The sequence below is a fragment of the Leptonychotes weddellii genome, chromosome 14 (assembly GCF_054177405.1).
Source record: "Leptonychotes weddellii isolate Sample4059 chromosome 14, ASM5417740v2, whole genome shotgun sequence".
Lineage (NCBI taxonomy): Eukaryota > Metazoa > Chordata > Mammalia > Carnivora > Phocidae > Leptonychotes > Leptonychotes weddellii.
In genome coordinates this window covers 50,358,002-50,383,057 of record NC_138382.1, presented here as the reverse complement: position 1 = coordinate 50,383,057, position 25,056 = coordinate 50,358,002, and the positions used below count along the sequence as shown (strand labels likewise).

The following is a 25,056-nucleotide window of genomic DNA, read 5'->3' as shown; positions in this document are numbered from 1 at the left end:
CCCAAAGATACAAATGTAGTGATCCGAAGGGGTACGTGCACCCCAATGTTTATAGCAGCGATGTCCACAATAGACAAACTATGGAAAGAGCCAAGATGTCCATCAACAGATGAATGGATAAAGAAGATGTGGTCCATATATACAATGGAATATTATGCAGCCATCAGAAAGGACCATCAACATCAACATGGATGGGACTGGAGGAGATCATGCTAAGTGAAATAAGTCAAGCAGAGAAAGTCAATTATCATATGGTTTCACTTATTTGTGGAACATAAGGAATAGCATGGAGGACATTAGGAGAAGGAAAGGAAAAATGAAGGGGGGGAATCAGAGGGGGAGACGAACCATGAGAGACTATGGACTCTGAGAAACAAACTGAGGGTTTTAGAGGGGAGGGAGGTGGAGGGATGGGTTAGCCTGGTGATGGGTATTAAGGAGGGCATGTGCTGCAGGGAGCACTGGGTGTTATCCGCAAACAATGAATCGTGGACCACTACATCAAAATCTAATGATGTATTGTATGGTGACTAATATAACATAATAAAAATTTAAAAAAAAAAGAACTTTCTGTCACATTTTAGGACTCCTCGATGTCATATTCCATGCCTGTGGCCATGGCAGTCTGAATGCTCTCAGACGAAGACTGGAGACGCACAGGGGCTTGTGAAGCTTTGACCTTGTGCACCAGGTCATTCCTGCACAGCTTTAAGAGTTCCATGGGGGGAAGCAAACTTCCTTCACACCTGAGATGCATGACGAAATGATAGGCTGTCTAGAGCGGGGGAGCAGGTGGGGGGGCCCACGAAACCAGACTGGCTGTGGGATTCGGTGATGGGAATAGGCAGGTTCGATATACTATTCCCTCTTCTTCTGTATAAATGTGTACACTTCCAATTTTAAGACTTTAAATTGTTTAAACAAAATAAAATTAAGTCCATGACTATCATAAAACCCACACAGGTGGCCCCAGGGCTTCTGTCTTCTCTGTGTCCAAATCCATTTCCTTCTCTTTTGCCTTGACTACTCCCATTCATTTTGCCCTTGCTTTTCAGCTAGAAATAGTCAGCTCTGATCGGTAACCTCCTTTAGAGTGCGTGTATGGAGTGTTTTCATGCTCATGTGGGACCTCAGATCTGTCTGGAGGGAAGAGCCTGGGATTTGGCATCAAATACCTTGCAACTTGGGGTCAATCATTTCTCCTCCTGCAGCCTCAGTTGCCTGTCTGTGGAATGGGTTGAATGCCAGCCCGATGTCTAGCACATGATAAACCTTCAACAAATGCTACCTATTATTATTGTTGTCTTATTAAGTGAGAAGAAATGAAAATGTACATTGCTTTATTGGACAGTTAGGAATGGTTGGGAGTAGAAAAATGGGCTTCTGTCTTCTTCAATCACCAATTTTTTTCATGGTAACCCTCTCTGAACTTTCCAGACATGGGTGAAAACACCCCCATACACACCCACCCGGGCTGGCCATTCCTAGCTGTGCAGAAACCTCAAAGGAATGGGCGAGGTGAAAGCAAAGGAGAATAAAGATAAGTTATTATCTTACTGAATCTTTCACAACCTGTGCAGCATGGATTCCTATTCCCACTTCATGGGTGGGAAAACTGAGGCTTTAGAGAGATGAAGTAAATGCCCAAACCCACTCAGCTAGTGAGTGGGAGAGCTGGAATGTGAACACTTCTTCTATTTTCTAAACAGGAAACAGACTCACACATTAAAATTACACTAAGGTCCGGGATGCCTAGGGGGCTCAGTCGTTAAGCGTCTGCCTTCAGCTCAGGTCATGATCCGAGGGTCCTGGGATCGAGCCCCGCATCGGGCTCCCTGCTCAGTGGGGAGCCTGCTTCTCCCTCTCCCTCTGCCTGCCACTCCCCCTGCTTGTGCTCTCTCTCTCTCTGACAAATAAATAAGTAAAATCTTTAAAATTACACTAAGACATTGATAATGGCTCCATGTCAGGGGTCCTCAGAGAAAACAGTGATGCCTACTCTTCTGGAATGGACAACACGCTCAGGCCTGAGCCCTGCCCTGTGCGAAGGGCCTGACTAGCCAGCCTGGGTGCAGGGCCATGACCATGATAAAGAGGAGGTCCTGGGAGGGACACCTGGAGGCCGTGGGGGACACGGGGCTGACTTCAAAAGAATGTCAGGGGCCCAGAGGGCACAACAGCCCCATGGGGTGAGTCACGTTCTCTGGGTGCAGTCCAGACTTTTATTCTAAGTCCAGACCATACAGCCAATTGCCTGCCTCCTGGTCATCTCATTTTGGATATCCCACAGCACTCCAGTCCTGCGTGTCCCAACCAAACACTCCTGCCAACCTGCTCCTCCTCAGGGGTCCTCATGTCAGGAATGGCACCGCTGTCCCCCCATTCGGCCAAGCCAGAGACCCAGAGGCACGCTCTCCAATATACCCCCAGATCAAGCCCAGTCAGGTGGACTCTCCAATCCCTGCTGAATCCAGACACGTCTCTGCCCCCCACCCCCAGCCTCAGTCTAAGCTACCCTCTCCCTCACCCTCACCTGGATTCAGGGTAGAATTCCTGCCACATCTCACGCCTCCTGCACTGCCCCCCACCCCATCCGTCCTCTACCCTGTGACCAGGGGGACCTTCCTGAAGTCCACCTCCAACCACACCACCCTGCTCCCTCTCAGCCCAAGGAGCCCAGCAGGACAGAGGAGAAAGAGAAGGGTGCCCTCCGGCTTCCTGGTTCCCGTCCCCCAGCACTCCGCTGACTCCCCTCTCTGTCCACCTGTCCTCCAGGCCACCCTCCAGTCTGTTTCCTGCCCCACGTCCTTCTCCACCCCCTGTCCTCAGGCTCCTGCCCTCAGGCTCCGCCCTCACTCCCCGTGCGTGGGGCTCCAGGGACAGCTACGCCCCCGCTTTTCCAAAGTTCACATTACGCCACTTCCCTTTTACAGAAGCCCTACATGAGTCCCTGGTTCCACTAGCCAAAAGAAATCCACGGGGGAGTTTCCCCTTTACGAAAAAAGGCCAAAAGCAAAAAGTGTCCAGCGTTTGTTTCACAGCAAGCCGGGAGAGAAGCAGCAGGGACCCTGGGAGTGAGAGGGACCCCCGTCACACCCCTTCCCCGGGAGACACATGTCCACCAAGCCACCAGCGCTTTGGACTGCGTCCGTGAGCCCTGGTGCTTTATCTCCATTTAGTTTGTGCATCTGTTAGCAAGATGTGTCTTAGGGTAACAGAAAGGCCTGAGAACAGTTATTTTGGGGTCTGGGAGCACTCAAAAGTTCTTCCACATAATGGCGTTACAGCATTCTGGCTTCTGAAAGGTTTCGTAGCGGACAGTGGGGAAGCCTGTATCTGCTTTCCCAAGTGACCCCCGGCATGTCTGTCTGTCCACGACTCCTCTCCTGCCTCTCACCCTCCACGGCACCCCCTCGACAACCTAACCAGACACACTAGGACACCAGAAAGTAACAGTTCTACTTTCTCTCATATTTTGGGCTAGTCTTTTCCGTTCTTAGATCATTTAAGATGAAATATTTAAGTTCCAATGATTTTGGGTGAGAATTCTTAATGGCTGGCATTTGGACCGGACTGTCAGGTCTCAAAGTCCCTTCACATTCTCTCCTCATGTGATCTTCCCAAAGCTGGGGGTTGGGTGGGTCAGGGTTATTATACCTGATTTATAAATGAGGAAACTGAGGCACTCAGATTTTCCAGAAACTAAAGGGCCAGGAGTCCAACCCAGCTCCTCCAACACCATACCTGGGCTCTTCCAATTCCACTCTGGCTCCGAACTGGAGATAAACAGAAATCTGTTCATTGACCCAGGAACCCATCCGTGGTTCCTGTCCACCTAGCCAGCCTACCTACAAGTCAGCTAACCTGATGCCTTTCTGCCAGTTTCCACGAGTCGCCAACATCAAAGAAGACAGTTGCCAAGAACATGCAGTTGTCCAGCAGGCTCGTCTTCAGTCTGACCCCAATAACTCACCTCGAGGTTGTGGAAAGCATCTCAGCGGGGAAGCGGTGCATGTGGCCCCAGTGAACAATCTGCTTCTCGGGGCTGTGCTTCGAGCTTCTCCAGCCTCTTGGTTATTGACTGCTTCTGATATTCTGGTGTTCTGCCCAGTTCTCTTCACAGCACCCAAAAAACCCCAGAGAAAAGGCAAACATCCAGTCAAATATTTACCAGAGAATCGAAAGCGGGCAGGTGGCCGTCTTCCTTGTTTCAGAAGACAACTGGCTATTTTTCTGCTCTTCTTCCCCTTCTCCTGCTTTCTCATTTGCAAAGCAGGAACTACCTCCTCGTTCCTCTCTCCTGGACACTTGCTATCTGTGTTAGCCCCCTGGGGTGGGCACAGGGCCCCCTGAGCTATCAGAACTTTGCCCGGCAGCTAAGGCCTCTTGGGCTAGCTATAAAAATTTTTATAGGCAATAAAGTAGGACTCTGCCTCGAGGCAATAAACTAGGAAACTAAGACCACCGGCCTCAAGATTCTTTTTGGAGAAGGCCACCCATTGCCAGGAGAAGAGGCTGGAGACAAGTTCAAAACTGAACCCCACCCACACAGCAGAACCGGCTAGCTGTCCACCAGGATTCCTGATCCCTTTCCACAAAGTGAGGATGCTGCTAGGAAGGATCAGGCCCTGGCCTCTAGGAACAGACTTGGGGCCGAGGCTCACCAATGAATGTGAGCAGAGGTGACAGTGGTTACTTCTGGGCCAAGACAGTTAAGAAGCAAGTGTGTCTTTTCCACCTTCCCCTTCCCCATCTGCTGGCTTAGGACTCCAAGGCCCTAAAGAAATGGGATGGGAGGAGCCTGGGTCCCTGAATCACTCTGTAGGGGAATCTGTTCTCTGCACCAACTGTCCTCTCACACACCAGTCTGTGAGCAAGAAATAAAGTTCTGTCCTAAGCCAGTCAAGCGCGGGCCTCTTTTTACAGAGAATGTTGCCCCAGCGGACGCGGCACAGAATATGGGGACCTGTAAGCATCATGCGGCCCAAGTCCTTTATGCTAAGGGTAAGAAAACTAAGGTTTAGGGAAGGGACGTGTACTAATAGGACTGGCCAAGCCTCAGAAAGCCCGCTGTGCCCGCGGAGCGGTGCCAAGGACGTGAGCGGCCACCCTGATGCCACAGGACTCTGCCCCAGGGGACCACTGATGGGACCAAATGCCCGGCCCAAGGCAGCCGGTCCTAAACTACGTCAACCCATTATCTGTGATGGACGCTCTGCCCCGCAGACGACCTATCTCGGGAGTCTGGCCTCGAGACACAGAGCAAGAGCTGAGCGCTCGTCAGCGGAGAACCAAATAACGCACAGACAGACGCGGGGACCTGAGGAGTGGTCGCGTCCTGGTCAGGCCCGAACACTCCTCTCTTGCTGCTGAGAACCAGTTAAGATTTCCCGGGCACCACCATGGCCACGGATTCCAAAAGGTCTTCCAGCCGAATGGGAACGAGACCCCAGGCATCCCTGTCTGTCGGGTCACCGCCCGCCTCAGCAGCTCGGCCAGGCGACAGCAGCAGCAGGCTCCCCTCCCCTGCTCTCACTCCATTCGCTCTGCCACCGGCCCTTCTCATGCACCCCTTCACCTGTGTGTGTGGGCGCGCGCTTCCTCCTTTCCCTCCCGCCAGCCTGGAGGCTGCATCACACTGATGCAGCCACAACAGGGAAGGAGCCGGGGCCCCTGCAGCAACACTGGGAGACAGACGGGAAGCGGCTGCTTCCAGGCTCCTCTGGATCTTCAGGGAGCAAGGAACAGGCACGCACTCCAAGTGCCTGGGGTTAACGGGGCTTCCTATTACTCCCCCGCAGGGGCTGGGGCCCAGCCTGCGAAGGCGCTGGAAACTCAAACTGCTCTTGGGAATGGTTCCTCCACCCCCGTGGCCGAGGGCTCGCTCATTCTCCCGTCTCTCTCTCTTTGGGTATTCTTTTGCTTCAGTCTCTCTATGGTGCAGTCCCTTTGCTTTTTTATAGTTTCTGCTCTCTCATGGCTTCGACTCAGCACTGTCCTGACGAGTATCCTTTCAGCTTCTCCCCCCACAGTTCACCCCCTCCTTTGCAGGGTTCCCGCAGTTCTAACTGCTAAGAGCAAAGCTCTGTCCCGGTTTATCTTTACAGGTGCATAGGTCATTGGTCAGTCTTCGTTCTTCTGTCTTGGGCTCAGTCATACAGCCCTTGTCTTACTTTGCTAGGGCGGCCATACCAAATACCAAATACCACGTACGGCGGGGGCTTAAACAACAGAATTTATTCTTTCTCAGTTCTGGAAGCTGGAAGTCCAAGATCAAGGTGTGAGCAGGGCTGGTTTCTACTGAGGCTCCTCCCTTGGGCTTGCAGAGCAGTGCCCCCTCAATGTCTCCACGCAGCCTCCCCACGCATGTGCATCCCCGGTGTCTCTCTCTCTCTGTGTGTGTCTTAATCTCCCCTTCTTAGGAGGACACGAATCAGATTGGATTGGAGCCCACCCTGATGGCCTCATTTTAACTTAACTATTTCTTTAGAAGGTCTGTCTCCAAATACAGTCATAGCCTAAAACACCCGCGGTTAGGGCTTCAAGGCATGTGTTTGCCGGGGGACATAATTCAGTCCGTAACACCCCTGGTCCAATCAGCTCTGGTGGAGCAGGAGAGGGCCCCACGGGCAGCTAACAGAACCATAACTGACAGATTCAGGCCATTTGTGTTTGATCCCTTTACTCCTACAAAGAACACCTTCTCCCCCTTCTGCTTATCACCCCTGTTCTTGTTCAACAAGTCCTACCTCAAGCATAATATCTGGCATGAAGTGTCTCCGGGCCACTACGGTGTAATCTTGCTTCTCCTGGCATGGCCTGAATCTCTCATGGCATGTATTAGGCCTTCTTTATGTGCTCCGTGACACATATGTATGGAGAAGCAGTCTGGGGCAGTGGTTCAGTGTGTGGACTTTGGGGCCTACTCCACTGTGAACTAGCTGTCTAATTTTGACCAAATCACTGCTACCCTCTCTGATCTTCGGTTTAATCTGAGATAAGGTGTACGTGCTACATGGTCGCCTGAGGTTGAAATGAGCCAATACGCACGAAGTGTTTTAGGAGGGTGCCCGACACACAGGAAGCACTCGATGAACATTAGCCATTTGGGGGGCGCCCACTCTCTGCCGGGTACCAATGGAGTAGACAGTCACATCCCAGTTCGTCATGTCTAAGTCCCAGCTCCCCTCGTAGATCACGGTGACTTGGAAGCCACGACCAGATCCGGTTCAACTCAACGTCTGGAATACAGGGGAGGCCTTGTAAATGCTTATTCTCAAAACTGAAAATGATGAAAGGAAAATGAGAAAGAGACATAGGAGGATCAGGTCCAATGTGACTCTGTTACTGGCTGTCTGGAAACAAAGAAACACTGTAAATGTGTTTCCTCCAAAACCAGGCCCTCTCCTTCCCTGGAAGAAGCAGTTCTTGGTGCATCCAGGCTACACAGTTCAGAGAAAATAACTGCAAAGCTCTTCTCCCTCCAGACACGTGGAGATGCTATCTCTTCCGGGAGGTTCCATCTGCCAGGTGCTTCCTGACTCCATTGCCCAGGCTTCAAACCGCTATTTTAAATTCTTGGATTATAATGGTGGTTTCCCTCAATTCTACAATTCCTCTCTTCACACCATTAAGGAAAGGTAATTGTTGAATTGCCACCGACTGCCCTGGGGAGGCTGGGAAGGCGGCCACCTTAAAGTGGGAAGAAAGCTAAATTGCCTGACCTAAAATGCTCGAGTTCAACAAAATTTCATCCACAGTAATAAGGACCCGTTCCTGAGTGGCTACGATGCTCCAGACATGGCCCCTTTGAACCTGGAGGCAGCCCTATGTGATAGACTTCATTTTCTCTCTTTCAAGCTTTCTCACTTTAGTGTTGAATCTAAACAAAGAACTTGACGTGCATTTGTAGAACATTTCAACATTTGATTTCTCTCTACCATTCTAACTTATGCAAACCGTTCTGAAATTTGCTTCTTCTATCCCATGCACATTAATCCTTTCTGAAGTTGTGAGGCATTTGAATACTTGTGCTGAGTTCATCCACATAACCAATAAAAGCACTGAATAGAGCCCTATAGCACCCCGCTAGAGACCTCTTTCCAGGAGCTGTGCAATGAGAGAGCGAGGAAAGAGATTAATAACTACACCAGAACCCAGACTAGGCAGGCTTACTGTCTTGCAGGTGGGTATTTAGCAGGGTTCAGAGTTTGGTGACAGGCCAGAAGGGAATTCAGCAGTGCATCACAAAGACCCTGCTTCTTTCTTGAGCATTGGGAGCTTATCACAGGACAGCCTCTGTTTATTCCAAAGACATATGGCTGGCTTAATTATTAAATTTAGAAACAAAAGAACCCAGATATCCAGATGATCTAGTGCAATTTCTTTACTAGGTAGCAATGACAGCTTTCTGGAGCAGGTATGCCCCTTAACTAGAGACAATTTTTCTCACTTCAAAAAAGAATGAAACGAACCTATATTCCAATCCTGCCCCCTCTCTATCACAAACAAGCCTGGCTCCCCCTGCTGGCAGAATGAAGACAAACTCAATGGGGCCCCGTCCCCGTTTATCTTCCCAGACTGGACACAACTCTGGGTAAGTCAGCAGGAGATCTGGACTCACCTCTCAGGCGCCATCCACTTCCCCTGCCCTCACCCACTCGTTCTTGTCACAAATATTTACAAAGTACCTGTATGCCAAGAAGTATGCCAGTCCCTGAGGATAGGTATTCTAGGGACACACCTTGGGCCTTCATCCCATGTTGGGCCAAGATCCTGGCTTAGGCACAGTGTCCTCCCTGGGGAGGGTTTTGGTGCTTTGCAATTGCTCACAGATGGAATGCACAGAATGAGATTACCACACCAGAAGGCAGACTGGGACAAATTGCTGGGTTGGGGTTGCGCAGGGACAGACTGGAGCAGCAGATCTGACCCTGCAAAGGCCACTTCTGGAGCACCAGAAGGGGGACCCATTTAAACCGAAGGCCAACCACGTACTGGAAAAGGAGTTCCGTGCTGGGACACCCAGAGGCCTGGGTCCTTCCCTCAGCTCTGCCCTGCAGGGCTCTGCAACTTTGAGCAAGTTTCTTCCCATTCTTCCCATTCTCACCCTCTGTAAAGTGAGGATGTTGGAGGTGGTCCCTAAAGACCCTTTCTCCTTACCTGACCCCACTTGGATGTCACCTCTGTGAAGCCTTCCCTGATTTCCTTCAAGAACCCCATGGCTTCAGACAGACTCATACCTCTGAGCACACAGTGATTATCTGTACCCATTTCTGTTCTCGTCTCCTAACCAAGAGTGCTTTGTGCCAGCACGTTGGTTCATTCGAATTATCAGGAATGATTGAACTAATGAATGAGGAACAAGGTCATTTCTAGATCTGTAATCCCTACATTGCCCACAAGGTGGCAGTGTGCACAGGTGGCCGCCACACAAACCTTGCATTTGGTGGAAGCGCTGGGAAAGATGCTGAAGGGAAAAACAGAACCAGGGACTTTCCTCAAAGACTTATCCTCTGGCTCCCCGGTGCGTATGTACTATCCCTTTCCTCCCCACCTTTAAGGTGTCAGTCTGTCAGACAGCAACAAAGACCCGAGCTATGGGGCTCAGGCCTGGATTCCATGTTTCCAAGCACCTACTGATTCCTCAAAGATCAGTTTAGAGAGCACTTTTTCAGAAGGTGGACTCTTTTCCCCCAGCACTTTTCTGTAGTCACGTTTATTGCACTGAAATTGCTTCCAATCTGCCTTCCTGAGGCCACCCTCTTGTGCACACAGCGCCTGGCTTACTCATCTAACCCCCTGGTGCCCTGCACAGGCCTGGTAAGCAGTACCAGGCCCTCCGAGAGCTTTGCTGAATGAAGAATGAATCAATGAATCTACACATTAGGGACGTGATGGAGCAAGCTGAACAGAGAACCATCTCCCCTCCAACAGAGAGACACCTGAGAATAAGAAAAAAAACAACTACAGTTGACCCTTGAACAATGTGGAAGGGGGTAGCACTGACCATCTGCATCGCTGAAAATCTGCACATAACTTTTGACTCCCCGAAACGTAACTGCTAATAGCATACTGTTGATCAGAAGCCTTACCGATAATGCAGTTGACCGTACATATTTTATATGTCCTATGTATTGAATACTGAATTCTTACAATAAAGTAAGCTAGAGAAAAAAAATGTTATTAAGAAAAATCACAAGGAAAACACATTTATGGGACTGTACTATAAAAGAAATCTGCAGGGCGGCTGGGTGGCTCAGTCGGTTAAGCATCTGCCTTCAGCTCAGGTCATGATCTCGGGGTCCTGGGATCGAGCCCCGCAGCGGGCTCCCTGCTCTGCAGGAAGCCTGCTTCTCCCTCTGTCTCTCCCCCTGCTTGTGCTCTCTCACGCTCTCTCTCTCTCTCAAATAAATAAAATCTTTTTTAAAAAAAGAAATCTGCATATAGGTGGATCTGCACAGCTGAAATCTGTGTTGTTTGAGGGTCAGCTGTACACGTTTATGTTGACACCAGCTCAGGAAGAGACCATATACTCCTTGGCACAATAATTACACACTGTTACTTGGAAAGGAGTAGAGCCAAGGGCATGTTAAAGGGAGGCAAATGCTTTCCTCAAGTGAAACTAGGCTAGGCTGCCTTCTAAGAAAATGAATCGTCTCCACGGCAAGGTGACTGCTCTTTCAATTATTTATGAGGAAACTGATGGCAGCTGATAACTCTCCTGGTAAAAAAGGAAAGTTCCAGGGGCTTCCACGTGACCCTGCCTCTTACAATAGCCCTTCCTCCATGTGTCACCGAACTGATGTTGGGACTCTGCCAGTTGCCAAATGTGTATATTCACTGCGAATTTTTTGATAAAGATTTATTTATTTGACAGAGAGAGAGAGCAGGGGGAAGGGCAGAGGGAGAGGGACAGAGAGAATCCCAAGCTGACTCCCTGCTAAATGTGGAGCCTGACACGGGACTCGATCTCACAACCCCAAGATCATGACCTGAGCTGAAATCAAGAGTCAGATGCTTAACTGACGGCGCCACCCAGGGGCCCCATGGTTCACTGTGATCTGATCGTGGGCCCTGAGCGCTGCAAGCCCCCCTTTAACTGTGGGCTACAGTGAGCCACTCTAGTAAAGGGTCAGAGGTCCTTCTGGGAAGGCCTTAGAGGAGGATTTATAGAATCTGTTTAACATCCTTCTTTAAGGGGACCTGGCCTCTCCTAATTAAGTCTGAAAATTGGATAAGAGAACCTGGTGATTCAAATCAACTTTTGGACACCAGACCTGGAGTTTTTCTCCATTGTACACAGCAAGTAACATTTTAGTAGGATGCTCACTATTTCATTCCTAGGGACATTAGGACAACCAGACAATGCCAAAGACCCCTGAGTCAAAACTAGGAGGTACACTCCATCCTACTGTCTGTCATGGTAACTACACCCTGCTACATCTTTGGCAGTTAAGTGCTACCACTTGGCCTCTGGCCTTCTGCAATCTCACCATCCCCAGAGGACTCAGGGCGCTCCTTTCAATGGGGGCAGCTCTCATCATCGTATGTGGCCAACACGGGAGAGCACCCACAGAGCTTTTCAGGGATAGCAGTGCTCCCCTCGCTAATGAAGTTCCCAATGTCACAGGGAAGGAGATGGCCTCTGGACCCCCGTGGGGAATGTAGTGGGTGGTTGGTTGTGCAGGCTGTCCATAATAAATCTATTTCAACATCTCCCCTAAGACCTTTTTTAGATTTTATTTATTTATTTGGCAGAGAGAGAGAGAACACAAGCAGGGGGAAAAGCAGGCTCCCCGTTGAGCAGGGAGCCCGATGTGGGGCTCGATCCCAGGACCTTGGGATCATGACCTGAGCCGAAGGCAGACACTTAACCAACTGAGCCACCCAAGCGCCCCTACTCCTAAGTTTTTTTATTTCTTCCTTTGCAACACACTAGGGAAGTACTGGCATCTCAAATTAACTAAATGCGGATAATCATTAAGCCTCAGTTTCACTTAAACAGCTAAGTAAAGTGCAGGCACTTCCAGCTACGCAAACCAACACCTTGAAAACCAACACACGGAATCTCAGGTAAGTACACTCATATCAACTCAATAAAAAGTTATATTCTGTTCTCTTTGGTCTTCCATCCTTAGAATCCATTCTTGCACGTAATCCCCAAGTTGCTGCAATGTAATTTAGCAAAATCTTGACATTCTCGTGGTATAGAAGCTATATTTTCTCAGATTAGACTTTGTACTTGCCCTGCTCAAGTATATGGAACTCTAAGGCCGGTTGTGAGTCCAGTGGCGACAAGAGGCAGGTGGGGTGGGTCTTGAAGAGAAAAGGTATGCCTTGCAAGGGAACAGCCCTTAGCAGGGTCCTTAAACAAGGGAAAGTGGATCCTCTCAGACATAATCTGTAAACTGCTTCCACTGGGGGTGGGGGAAGCTCAGAATAACTCAGAGGCTCAAGATTCTCAACTTCATCTGCTTCACCTGAGTCCACCCAAATATCCCCATTCCAAATCCAGTACCTACACACGGTTGTTGTATTAATTTGTGTGGGTTTTATAGTTGTTTACAGCAAGAGGGTAAACCTTCTATCATATCTTGGCTGCTCAGCATCTAAATTTCCATCTTTACAGAGCTCCGTATCTTGCAATGTTCCCTCTTATGCAGTATTTAATTGAAATCTGTCCCTCCATAACTACCACCCCTCATGCATGAAAACCCACCCCTCTCTCCGCTCTGGAACGTTCTACCAGAGACCTGGAGTCAGGGATTTTGTTTTCTCTCAGACTGGATTAGGGCCTTCTATGAATGGCCTGACTGTTAAGCTTGAGATTCAAGACTCTGGCGCGTTTATGGAGAAACCTCTCCTCACCTTACCTCCTCAGACTGGGACATTTACCCACTTCAACAGCTGCTGAGTGCATGCGCCCACCCTAAGTGCTGTATAAGCTAGCCTCCCATGTGTGCCAGCAGTGAGCAGAGGTAGAACATCATGGGAACTCACTACCTATCAGACAACAGAGGTGCCTCATCCCCCTTCCCTGCCAGGAGAACTCATCTTTTTTTTTCCCCCTATAATCTTAAGGGGCCGACAGATGTGGCCCACAGTGTTAACTGGCACTCTGGGAACCAGAGTTCATTGGGCTACTTCCATTAAAGGAAATGGACACCAATCCAAGAAGCTTCTCCATCTCTAAGGAATCAGAAAAGGAAGAAAACTCCCCAGGGCAAATGAGAGTTAAGGGGTGAGCAGGAAAAGCCATCCATACAGCTGGGTCAGCAAGTCCCTCCCATCCCATGCCTTCACTTGGCCACACATCCAACTCCAGCAATCAGGAACCCCTGGAGGTTCCCGTGTGGGTCCCCTGCCAGGGCTGGGCCAGGGATAGGATACACAGAGCCTGATTGCTGGCAGGGGCCACATGCATAAATAACTGACTACATGCTACCATGTCTTTCCAACACCCACTCCCCACTAACCGCAGATGTGCGTCCGGACATTCATCACAGCGCTACTTGTACTAACAAAAGGACTCAAAACAACTGGCTAAATGATTGCAGTTTTTCTGCAATTAAACGCTGTGCAAAGTTTAAAAGTCTGAGGCCAATCCAAAATAGATCGCCAGATCTCATCACAACCAAAGTCAGTTTTGACTGAGAAATAAACCATGGCTTCAGTAGCATTCAGGGGAGAAAAACAATTAAACAATGCTCCATTGTTTGTACAAGTCCGATTTCAGAAATGATAAGAGGTAGGGAAACTATGGGAAATACCATAAATGGAAAAACCAAGTGCCGAGTAATGTGCAGGACACACCACCGTGTGTGTGTGTGTGTGTGTGTGTGTGTGTTTAAAGGGAGGAGCTATACAATCATACATGCTTTAATGGACATACAAAATTTCTGCAAAGACACAAGACTGATAATGAGCGGCCTCTTGAGGCTGGGTTGGGACACTGGGTCACAGGGTGGAAGGGAAACTCTTTTCATCATTACATCCATTTGTAACCTCTGAAATTTTAAACCATATATTCTCTTTTTAAAATAAAACTTTGAAAACTACTAAACGCAAAATAAAATTACGAAGCGCATCCTTCTGGGAGGATCAAGGCACATAATATTTGGAGCTAGCCTTGGATCTGAACACCGTACAGCCCGTCACGGCGCTACCACAGCGACCTCGGGCAAGTTCCCGCCCCGAGTGGGTCTGTTTCCCCAAGAGCCCACTGGGTCTAGGAGAGCAGGTCTCGGGACATCCCTCCAGCTCGGAACCGGGGCGGCCGGGAGCCCACCCCGCCGCGCGCGTCCCGGACCCCGGCAGCCGGCTGCGGCGCCCCGCGGCGGAGGCTCGGCCAATCAGCGGCCGAGAGGCGGGCGGGGTGGCGGCGCGGCGCGCGCGAAGCGCAGCGCGAAGCAGAGGCGCCGCTGCCGTCCCGAAGCAGACCATGCCACGCTCACCCTCGCTCTTCCCGCTGCTGCTGCTCCTGCTGCCGCCGCCGCTGGCCCCAGGCCTCGGGCTCCGCGCCACCGGCGGCCGGCGCCCCGAGTGCGGCCCGTGCCGGCCGGAGCGCTGCCCGGCGCCCGCGCGCTGCCCCGCGCCCCGGATCGCGGCGCGCGACGAGTGCGGCTGCTGCGTGCGCTGCCTGGGCGCCGAGGGCGCGAGCTGCGGGGGGCGGGCGGGCGCGCGCTGTGGCCCCGGCCTGGTGTGCGCCAGCCGCGCCGCGGGGGCGGCGCCCGAGGGCACCGGGCTCTGTGTGTGCGCGCAGCGCGGCGCCGTCTGCGGCTCCGACGGCCGCTCCTACCCCAGCATCTGCGCGCTGCGCCTGCGCGTCCGGCACGCGCCCCGCCCGCACCCTGGCCACCTGCACAAGGCGCGCGATGGCCCCTGCGAATTTGGTGAGTCCGGCTTCTGCCCCGCGATGCTGGGGCAGGAGGAGAAAGAGGGACCCCAGCCCTCTGGAATGTGGGGCAGAGGATCCCTGCATGCACCGTGATCGACAGCCTCAGTTTTCCCTTCGGAAGCAGTTTTTCTTACCTGGCCAGGTACTCAAGGAGACTGGGACAGAAATCCACATCCTCCACCCTTCCTTACCAAGCTCGTGGAGATACAAGCCCTTGAGCTGGTCAGAATTTTGGTGAGCCTACTGTCTCTTTTGGTACTTAACTACCAAAAGGCCTTCAGTTACGTGCAGGCCTGCCATGTAGGCCTCCACCAGACTGGGAGTTGGGAGTGGGGAGGTGGGGTGTCCTACTGAGTGTAAGTCCCCTGGGACCAGCAGCTGGCCAGGCCAGGTGGGGTTTTTGAATGGAGAGGGAGGGAAGGTGAAGATGCTGGAGGAGGAGGAGCTCCAGACAGGGACTCAGGAATCACTGGGCGAGAACCCCAGGGTTGGGAACCTCCTGGGATTCCCACCCAGGAGAGGGATCTCCCACCCAGGACAGGTAAGACATTTGAGGACCTAAGTTCTGAAAAGATGATGGTGCCATCAGGGCCAGACCTGGGTTTTGCGGGTCTAAGGCTCATATGATTCAGCAGGTAAAGGAATGGAAATGTATTCATTGCTCGGTACCTAGAAACTTAAGGTTCATGAACATCCCAGGAACGTCATGTTTGGATGCCATGTTTGCCCACCTCTTTGTGTAATTTTTAAAACTCAAACAAAAACAGACCAAAAACATTGGTAGGGGATGGCCAGCGGAGCACCCTGATGGCCCATTAGGTTTTGGAGAGCTGCCCCCATCCACACTTCCTGGAGGGAGCAGTGGAGAGTTGAGGGTGAGTGAGCTTGTGGCCAGCAAGTTCCAAGGACCTGGCTTGGGGTTCTAGCCTAGGCCTGGAGACCCAAGTCTAGAGCTAAATGCCTACATCGGTGTAATGAATTTAGCTCCAACAGGGAAGCCTTGGGTGTGGGACAACCTTTTCCAGGCCTTGGGTAATTTCTCGTATTATTTCCCCCCAAGCATTCCACGTACGTGCAGCAGACCCAGCGGGTTGTTGGGGATGGGGCAGGAAGGCTCCTGTCCCGGGCAACACGAAACCAATGTGCTGCCTATTGAGGGGGCTGAAGCAGCCCCAGAGCATGGGAAGGTCACCGTTGGCTATTCCTGGCTGGGGCTTCCAATGGAGGAAAGAGCTGGTGGGTGCTTCCCAAGCTGCTACTGGTCCCCTGAGTGACCTTGGGCAGGTCCCTGCCCTTCTCTGGGCCCCGTCAGCCCTGTGGAGCCACAGTTGAGGTCCCTTCCATTTTGAACTTTTGTTTCTGCCCTGTGGCATTTCAACAGTCCTGCCTCCTTCTTTCTGGTTCCTATCACTCCTTTTTACAATCTGCTTTCTTTAGCAGTTAATTCACAGGCAGTTCTCTTTGTCTCCAGACAAGTCACACTTACACTCCACACGCTGGAGACGCCAAGAAATGCTGACCAAGTCCCCAGAATCTAACCGGTGTGGATAGTCTCAGATGATTTCTCCCTGGAGTGATATTCTGTTCCTAAGACCGAGCCACCTTGAAGACACATGGACTAAATCTGCCATTGTGCAGAGGAGACTGAGACCCAGGGGGGCAGGGGACACAGGCAGGGTGATCAGTAAAGCCTGACCAGCACCCAGGACCCCGACGCCCTCTGTAGTGCTCTTTCAGGACAGGACTTGAGAGTGTTAAGTCAGGCAGGTGGTGGTTGCCATGGTTACCAGAGTGCGGCCAGATGGCAGATGGCAACCCCATACCCCTAATTCATTGACAATTACCAAATGACAAGTAAACGTGACAGGCCCTCCACTCTGATCTATGGGCTCTGAGGCCCACCCCAGGCACAGGCCTCACGAGTAAAGTTGTTCAAGGGGCCAAAAGGAAGGAAAGTCAGAAACTGCTTTTAATGATCCTGTTAGTGACAGGCAGCAGGCCTCCCTACGATTCAGCTCTCCTTCCCCACCCACAATTGTGTCATCTGCAGCAGCCCTGGGCACTGTGGTCCCGTCTTTGTGTCCTGAAATGTTTGGGTGGCCCCTGCGCTGGTGTCCTGGTGAAGCACGGAGGTGTGGACAGGGGCATCTTTCCTAGCCCAGGTGGCACCTCATTCTGTGCTGCCCCAAAGCCATCCTTTATTTAGAGGATGAAGCAGGGGTACTTTTTAACAATGCCCCCAGGGACCCTGGTGGGAGGGAAACGGCTGAGTCCTAGCAGCAGCTGTTCTGCTTCAATATTGTTAATAAAATCACCCCTCGCCGACTCTCACCTACCCTTAAGTAAGCGAGCATCTGACTTAGACTGAATGAGACCTCCGTAAATATCAGGTTCCACACAGGGTGGGAAGTATTCTCTGCAACCATTTTCAGGCTTAAATTCTGACCTTTTCCTATGCTCTGAAATTCCCCCCAAATGCCTAATAATGAGGGCAATCCTTTGATTAACACATTGAATGAAGACTCGCCCTGTTTCCACGTATGAATCATTCTTTACTGTTGGAAATCGCCCTTGCATCCCATCTTCTTACTCAATTTTCACAACTACCCTGGCCAGATCTCACTCCGATTTAACAGAAGGGAAAACTGAGGCACACAGAAGGGAATTCCCTGGAGCTGCGTGCCTAGCTCCTAGCTGAGGTGGGGCCCCAGCCTGGGTTTGCCTGGCCCTTTTTAGACAGAGCCATGCACCTCTAGCCCGATGGCCACCTGATTAGGAAGAGGCTGCAAACTGGCCAGCCTTGAATCCTGAGGGTTTCTCCATCCAGATCCACCTTCCTGTTTTCCCCCCAAGGCTTGTTGCTGGCCCCCCTGCTTGGCACTGGGGGACAGCTCCTGAGAGGAATGGGGATGGCTTCACAGAAGGGAAAATATCTGAGCGGAACCTTTAAGGACTTGTAGAAAATTCTTGGGGAGAAAGGGGGATGGGGAGGTAAGAGCAGGTAGGGGAGATCCTGGGGTGGGTGTGACCCCGGGCTGCTGGGCAGCTCCCCAGGGGGATGGTTGGGGCAGGGCCGTGGCCAGCCTCGAGCGCCAGGCTGAGAGATGCAGCTTCGCTCGGTACTAAGTTATTGGTTTCTTTTCTTTGCTGTAAGGTGGCATGGCGTTCTTGTTGCTGCTGTCATTATTTTAAAAGGCTGTGTTCCGTGCGTGCCCCCTGACCGGTGGCTAACGTGGGGAGGGGGCTGGGATCCTGCAGGCAGCAGGTTGAGAGCATGTTTTGAATGCTAGATTAGGTAGGAACAGGGTCCCGGGCCCCCGCAAAGCTTCAGTGAGCTCTTGAGATCCTGAATCTTAGAAAATTCACCTCCCTCCATTGACATTCCAGCTCCACTGCAGTCTGTGCGAGGCGCGTGTTACCAGGTAACCAGGAGAGGCTGCAAGCGCCACTTTGTGAGAGGGACAAAGAGGGGGGGGGCCTCGTGCTCAAAAGCCTTTCATGCCGAGGGAGGGGCTGTGAGGCACGGGCTGCAGGGAGCCGGATTAAGCTGTTTCTCCTTCCACATCGGAACATGACTATTAGCATAAATTATCAGGGCTGCTCAATGCGTTGGTGATTAAACTCTTTGGTTGTGCACTTCTTTGTATAAGCAGATGGGGTCCTGGGGGATGACTTTTGATATTCTTTCTTTCCTGGGTACATTAACTTGAAAGAAACCTCAGAGGCATTTGGGAAGATCTTTCATTCTGGGCGTCAAGGACATATCTAGTTGACGGTGTGTTTTGGGGGGGGGTGTTGGGGACAGATCACCGCACACTATAATAATGCTGCCGGCCCCTCCCACTCGTACAGACCCGCACGGTCAGTAATTCAGTCACATTCATCCTCAGCAGTCACTGTCTTCATTTGCAGACCAGGAGGAAATGGTTAACGGCTTGCCCAGGCTCCCGTGGTTGGCACCAGGACCCCAGCGCTACCTCTGTGGGTGCACATGTGGGTGACGGTTCTGTTACCTGCTGGGTGGATCAGTGCCCTCCCAACTTTTCTCGAGCTGTTGCTGGCATGGACAGAAGGAAGCAAAGTATTTAGCAAGGAAGAGCTAGAGAGACCACAGACTGGGCCCACCAGGCACCATCCTCCCTCTTGAAATCCACGTTGCTCTTGTCACACGCAGGTAGAAAAGAAAGTGTGGCAGTTCGGGCAGTAGTGAGGCGAGAGGCTGTGCCCGGACTCGCCAGAATGAGGGCTGCGGGCGTGGCCTCTGGAGCCTCCGGGCAGGGCCCACCCGGAGGCCTGCTCCCCGGAGGCCAGTAGGGGCTCTGGGGAGCAGGCCGGGCACTTCCAGGAGATTCCCCGTGGGGTAGCACAGCCTGCCAGGTCCTCGGGTCTCTCTGTGGGAGAGAGAGTTTGACTCAGCTGTGATTTTTTAGTTTGCAAGGGGTCTTGCTCTGTTTTACAGTTTGCAAGGGTCTGTAAACCCCTTGCAAACTGTAAAACTGGAAGAGCTGTTTGACTCACAGCTGTGATTTATTACAGTGACAGGAGACAAAGCAAACAGCAAAGGGAAAAGCGGCTCATGGGGTAAAGACAGGGAAAACCAGGCGCGAACTTCCACGCGCCTCTCCCAGCGGATCACACGGGACACCCTGAATCCCCCAGCAGTGCCTGGTGACAACACGTGTGAGTGTTGCAAGGGGTCTTGTAGCTCTTCCTCCCAATAGCCTATGGAGAGGGGAGGGGAGAGGAGGGGCGAGGAAAAAGAACAGATGCCCGTGCCCATTTTAAAGAAGAAGAAACTGAGACCGCGTCAGAGCATTGGTGTGGCAGAGACAGGATTTGAACCTGGGTCCGTCCTGCCCATGGTAGTCATGACGTTGAGTACCCCAGCACCACATTCAAATGAGCCCTTGGGGACAGTAGGATTGGGAATGTCCTGCAAGTATAAACAATGTATCACCCATTTAATAGTGTCTTCAGGAGAACTGCTCCTTGGGGGGTGACGTTTGGAGGGTTTTTCCTGTGTAGAAGAGTAAACAGAGCAGGCCTGAGACTCTGTCCTTAGGAGGGCTTGCTGGCCAGATTGACCCTTGGCTGGCGCCTGGGAACTTGGATTTGGGGACAGTTCCCACCGTCCCCTCAGTGATAACAGCGACTCTTGGCCTGAGCTGTTTGGGCCAACACCACGGTTTATGCTGCAAGCCTGCTTTCCTTCCGGGGCCCTGGAATTTTGGTACGTGCTGAGCAGAGGGGGCCCAGGTGACCTGCCCCCAACAAAAATCCCGGGCTCGAAGTCTCCAGTGAGCCTCCCTCGGATGGGATTCAGGGTGTCCCGTGTGATCCGCTGGGAGAGGCGCGTGGAAGTTCGCGCCTGGTTTTCCCTGTCTTTACCCCATGAGCCGCTTTTCCCTTTGCTGTTTGCTTTGTCTCCTGTCACTGTAATAAATCATAGCTGTGAGTCAAACTGCTGAGGCCTATGAGTCCTCCTAGCAAATCACTGAACCTGGGGATTGTCTTGGGACTCCCCAACACAGTCCCTAAAGAACTCTTTCTTGTTCTGGAATGGAGTCCATACAGACAACAAATATTTCACTTTAAAACTCAGTGAAGTGTTGATGGAATCAGGGTCCCTGGGTTTGACTCCCTGCTCCTCCAGGCACTTCACCTTTCCGAGCCTTGGTTTTCTCGTCTGTAAAATGGGGATAAAAGCACCTGCTTAGCAGGGTAGGTATAAGGACGAAAGGAGCAGTGTACATGGAATTGTCATCTAAGTAGAAAGCAAGACTCTTTGGGACAAACAAAGCTCAGAGCCAGAGCCTGGGCTCAAAGCCTTGCCCAACCATCTAAACCCGAGTAACCCTGCCTAGCTGCACCGCTGGTGAAATTGCTGGAAAGATGGAATGGGTTAATCCCTGTGAGCAGACTAGAGCGCCTAGCACACAGCGAGCTCTCAGAATTAGGTGGTGGCATTTATTACCATTATTACCATGATGATGATGATGGCTGATTATGAAGAGCTATTATGGATAAAAATATTTTAAATTTAAAAGCGGATATGTTAACATTAAAACCAGATTACTCTGACAAAGAGAAGCATGAAGAAATTTTTTGAGATGAACTGGACTCTTCTAGATCTTGCTTGTGGCAGTGGTTACATGACCGTAGGCGTTTGTCAAAACTCAAGAGCTGCACTCCACAAGGAGTAAATGTGCTGTATGTCAATTTTAAAATAAATAAAAATTTGAATGTTACTTTGTCATCGAAAGCTGGGGGCTCTTTTGTCAAAGAAGTAATATTTTCTGCCACAAGATCAGTAGCAAAGACAGCATTTCCAAGACAGTCTTTAAAAGAGGGAGAGGGAAATTCTAGGAGAGAGAATGTTGAAATGTGATTTACTGGTTTATTCATTTAGGCCTGAAAGGGATTGATGAAATCTCATTTAAAATTTATGACTTTACATGAATGAAAGTAAAACATGTTGATCGAGTGTCCCTCTGGAATCCATTGAGGGCTTTGGAATAAGATACGGTTCTGATTGTTCCCCCAGTGAGCCATTTGAGGACTATTGGGCCCCGGGGGAGTGGATGTTGGCGGGAGGGTGTGGATAAATTAGACTCTTTGTCATGTTGCAGATGGGGCCCCTGCTGGAGAGCAGGGGTGTTGTGGTTCTTTGTGGCAGTTTGCAGGTGGCGGGGATGCTTTGGGCAATGTTAGAAGCCTTAGGACCTTGGTTCAGTAGAGGGCTTTGGCTACACTCAGTGTTGTGGGTATGTGGAGCCATGTGCTTGGGGGGCAGTCAAATGGGCACAACTGAAGGAGTGGGCTGATCAGGCTGAGGGGGAAGAGAGCAGCCTGGGGGTAGGGAGCATAGTGTCTGTATTCAGTGGAGGCCAATGGGGCACCCAGGGGGCCGTAGGGCTCCAGTGAGGTGGCCCTGGGATCAACATGTGGGGGTTACAGGGAGGTAGGTTTTAGCTCCAGATGAAGGAAGACAAGCTTCCTTACTAGCAGAGCTCTCCTAGGATGGAAAGGCCTGGCTCTGTAGGTAGTAAGCTCTCTGTCAGTGGAGGCATGCAAGTGGATGCTAGCTGAACACATCAGATGGTCAGGCACAGGATCTTGGGGAGTTGGGCCCCTCCGGTTTGAGACTCTGTGGTTCTAAGACAATTTTCCAGAGATCTTTTTTTGCACCAGCTTGACAAGGTCTGTCTGGAGGGGCCAGACCAGTCTTATTTCTGTGCCCTTTCACTCCTGTCCCTATCCCTCCTCCTGCAGCCTTCTCCCTCCCTCCCTTTGCTCTCTTTTTTTTTATTGCAGCTAGACCGAGGCAGGCAAAGGCCCCTTCCCTCTCCAGGGCCATCCATGAGTCACACGGCAAAGTCCCAAGAGCGTAGACCCTGCAGTTTGATGGCTGGAGAAGGAATGTGTTTGCTCCTTATTTGCCATGTGTTTCTTCATCTAGTCATCTGTTTAGCAGACATGCTTCTGGGGCCCACTTACATGTCCTGTTAACTTAAACCATTGCGCTCACACTCATCACATGGTAAGATCAGCTCAACAGCCCAGCGAGCAGGGGTTATTATCCCCATCTTACAGATGAGCAAACCCAAGCAGGGAGGATCCCCCTGCCCCGAGGCCTCCCCACTGCATCTTGTCCAAGACACTGCTGGACTAGATGCAGGGACGGGCCCTGCTGCCGTCTGGTCCAGCGGAGGCCGGCGGGCACACCCGGACTGCCAGCAAGCTGTCCCCCAGCAGCTCACACGGGCGCAGACGCCCTGGTGCTGGACTAGGACACATACCCTAACCCTCCAGGTCCTGCAGGAGGAGGAGCATCCCCTGTGGGGTTGGGGGGGGTGCCTTCCATGCGGTGCAGGCAGGTCCACTGAGGGACAGGGTGGAGGGCCTGAACGCCGAGGTGGCCGGACTTGATTCTTGGAGCGCCAGCGTGAGCAGAGCAAGTGGGGGGCACCGGGAGGAGGGCGGTGTGGGGTGTCAGCTAAGCACTTCTAACTCAGATGCCTGCAAGGTCGCCGTCCCAGCCAGCCCACACCCTCCCTCGCCTTTCTGTAATGTGCTGGCAGCCTCGAGCTGCCCTGCCTGGGGAGGGCCATCCCGGAAGCGACCCCTCTCTCCGGTGTCCTCGGACCCAGTGCCGGCTTGGGGGGGGCGGGTGGAGGGGAGGCCGCGCGGAGCCTGCAGGTCTGCGATATGCAAACGAGCGTCTGGCCCGGCCGCGGAGGGGGGCGTCTGGGCGGTGCGCCGGCAGCTGTTCTGCGGGGCCTGTTCTTTGAACCGCCCCGCGTGCGAGGAGGAAAGCCCATCTGTTCGAAGACTTGGCGTTGGTGAGGTGACACCAGCCCCTCCTGAGCCACTCCGTGTCTCGAGGAGCTGAGCTGCAGGCAGATGGCCCCCAGGGTCCTGGGCAGGAGTGTGACGAGACCCAGGCTCTGCCACAGACGTGGCGGACGGTTCAGGAAGCCGCCTCGCCCCTCCAGATCCCAGTTTTCCTGTTGGTAGAACAAAGGCGATGGATGAGGAAGCGTGGAGGCATCCCTCCGGGTCTGAGGGAAACATGATTCGCCGCCTCCGAGTGTGCTCTTTGTGCGTGGAGAGCTTTCCTCTGCTGCGGTCCCCCTCACGGGGGACCGTGCCCGCAGGCTCTCTGCAGGCCGGGGATTTTAGACGTGGGGTGCTTGGGACCTGGCAGGGTAATGGTTGTGACCCCCTGTCTTCCTCCTCCAGCTCCTCTGGTCGTCACGCCACCCCGGAGTGTTCACAACGTCCCCGGGACCCAGGTGAACCTGTCCTGTGAGGTGAGGGCTGTGCCCACCCCTGTCGTCACGTGGAGGAAGGTATTTACGTCCAAGAATTCCGTGTGCGTGCGTGTGTGAGAGAGAGAGAGGTGTTTCTTGTGTGTTTATGTGTGTGTTATATGTGGTGCAAAGGGTTTTAAAAAGAGATCTTACAAGTCACTCTTTTTCCTTCAGGTTTATGCCTCAAAACTTTTACCCCAAAGCTCTGCCCAGAGCAGGGGAGTCACCATCCTTCCTTGTGCCATTTGCTCCCTCAGCCACTTAGCTGTCCAGAAAGGTCATCTATTTAAAGATTTTATTTATTTATTTGACAGGGAGAGAGACAGCTAGAGAGGGAACACAAGCAGGGGGAGTGGGAGAGGGAGAAGCAGGCTTCCTGTGGAGCAGGGAGCCCGATGCGGGGCTCGATCCCAGGAGCCTGGGATCATGACCTGAGCCGAAGGCAGACGCTGAATGACTGAGCCACCCAGGCGCCCCGAAAGTCCATCTATTTATCTAGCCTGGATCCACTGGAACGAAGTTAGAGCCTACTTCACGGGATCTGGGTTTTAGAAAGACTATCCAAATCCCATTCCAAAATTAGATCTTCCTGCAGATCAATTTTTGAGAGACTGGCGTGGATCACAGCATATGTTGTCCACCTATGTCCGCAGCCCCCAGAAGGGCGGGGAAACTCTGAACCGCCTCTGAGATGGTGGTGGTGTCTACATCATTACTGTCCAGCAGGGGGTGCTGTCTGCACAGACATTTAGGTTTATGAAGCCACTGACGTTTTAATAGGAATAAGAGGTGCCAGGGCTTGGCCTTTGAGTCAGTAGGAAGATGAAAACAGCAAGGATGTCTGCGGTGTGGTTCTTACCCAGAGATGCTTTTTCTAAACCACTCCTGGTTGTTCTGTCCTCTGTAGGTCACACAGTCTCCTGAGGGTACCCAGGTGCTGGAGGACCTGCCTGGGGACCACGTCAATATCGCTGTCCAGGTGCAAGGGGGCCCTTCTGACCACGAGGCCACAGCCTGGGTTTTGGTGGGTATCTCATTTGTTTAGGATTAGTGGCTGTTATTGACTGGCCGTTACAAAGCACCCTTTATATTTCTATAGCACATTACACATTTCAAAGCTGTTCTTATCCCTTTTTGGTTGGACCCTACACTAACTGTGAGGGAAGTTTAACCCCCGAGAGCATAAGTGATCCTCAGTGGTGGTCAGAATTATGGCCCCAGAAAGATGTCCATGTCCTAATCCCTGGAATCTGTGGATATGTTATATGCAAGAGGGGATTAAGGTTGCAGATGGAGCTAAGGGTGCTCATCAGCTGACTTTAATAAGGAACTTATCTTGGATTA

General features: G+C 51.8%; 2 protein-coding genes across 4 annotated transcripts in view; one reads left to right on the top strand and one right to left on the bottom strand.

Annotated features, from left to right (window-relative positions):
* LOC102728277 (stimulated by retinoic acid gene 6 protein-like) overlaps positions 1-14,535 on the bottom strand; it is a 59,541-nt gene extending 45,006 nt beyond the window's left edge. Inside the window, exon 1 of one of the 3 annotated variants that reach the window (XM_081803239.1) lies at positions 14,457-14,535. Coding sequence is in view for 1 of the 3 variants with exons in the window: in XM_081803237.1 (XP_081659363.1) it covers positions 3,974-4,014 (41 nt within the window). In the remaining 2 variants the exon portion in view is untranslated. Of the gene's footprint in view, positions 1-3,973; positions 4,142-14,456 lie in introns of those variants that run through there. The other 2 variants (XM_081803237.1, XM_081803238.1) reach the window with 2 other exon arrangements.
* The window catches only part of IGFBPL1 (insulin like growth factor binding protein like 1), a 15,001-nt gene continuing 4,383 nt past the window's right edge, over positions 14,439-25,056 (top strand). Inside the window, exons 1-3 of the mRNA XM_081803241.1 lie at positions 14,439-14,894; positions 23,642-23,751; positions 24,620-24,736. Of these exons, the coding sequence (XP_081659367.1) occupies positions 14,444-14,894; positions 23,642-23,751; positions 24,620-24,736 (678 nt within the window). The 5' untranslated portion in view covers positions 14,439-14,443. The remainder of the gene's footprint in view (positions 14,895-23,641; positions 23,752-24,619; positions 24,737-25,056) is intronic.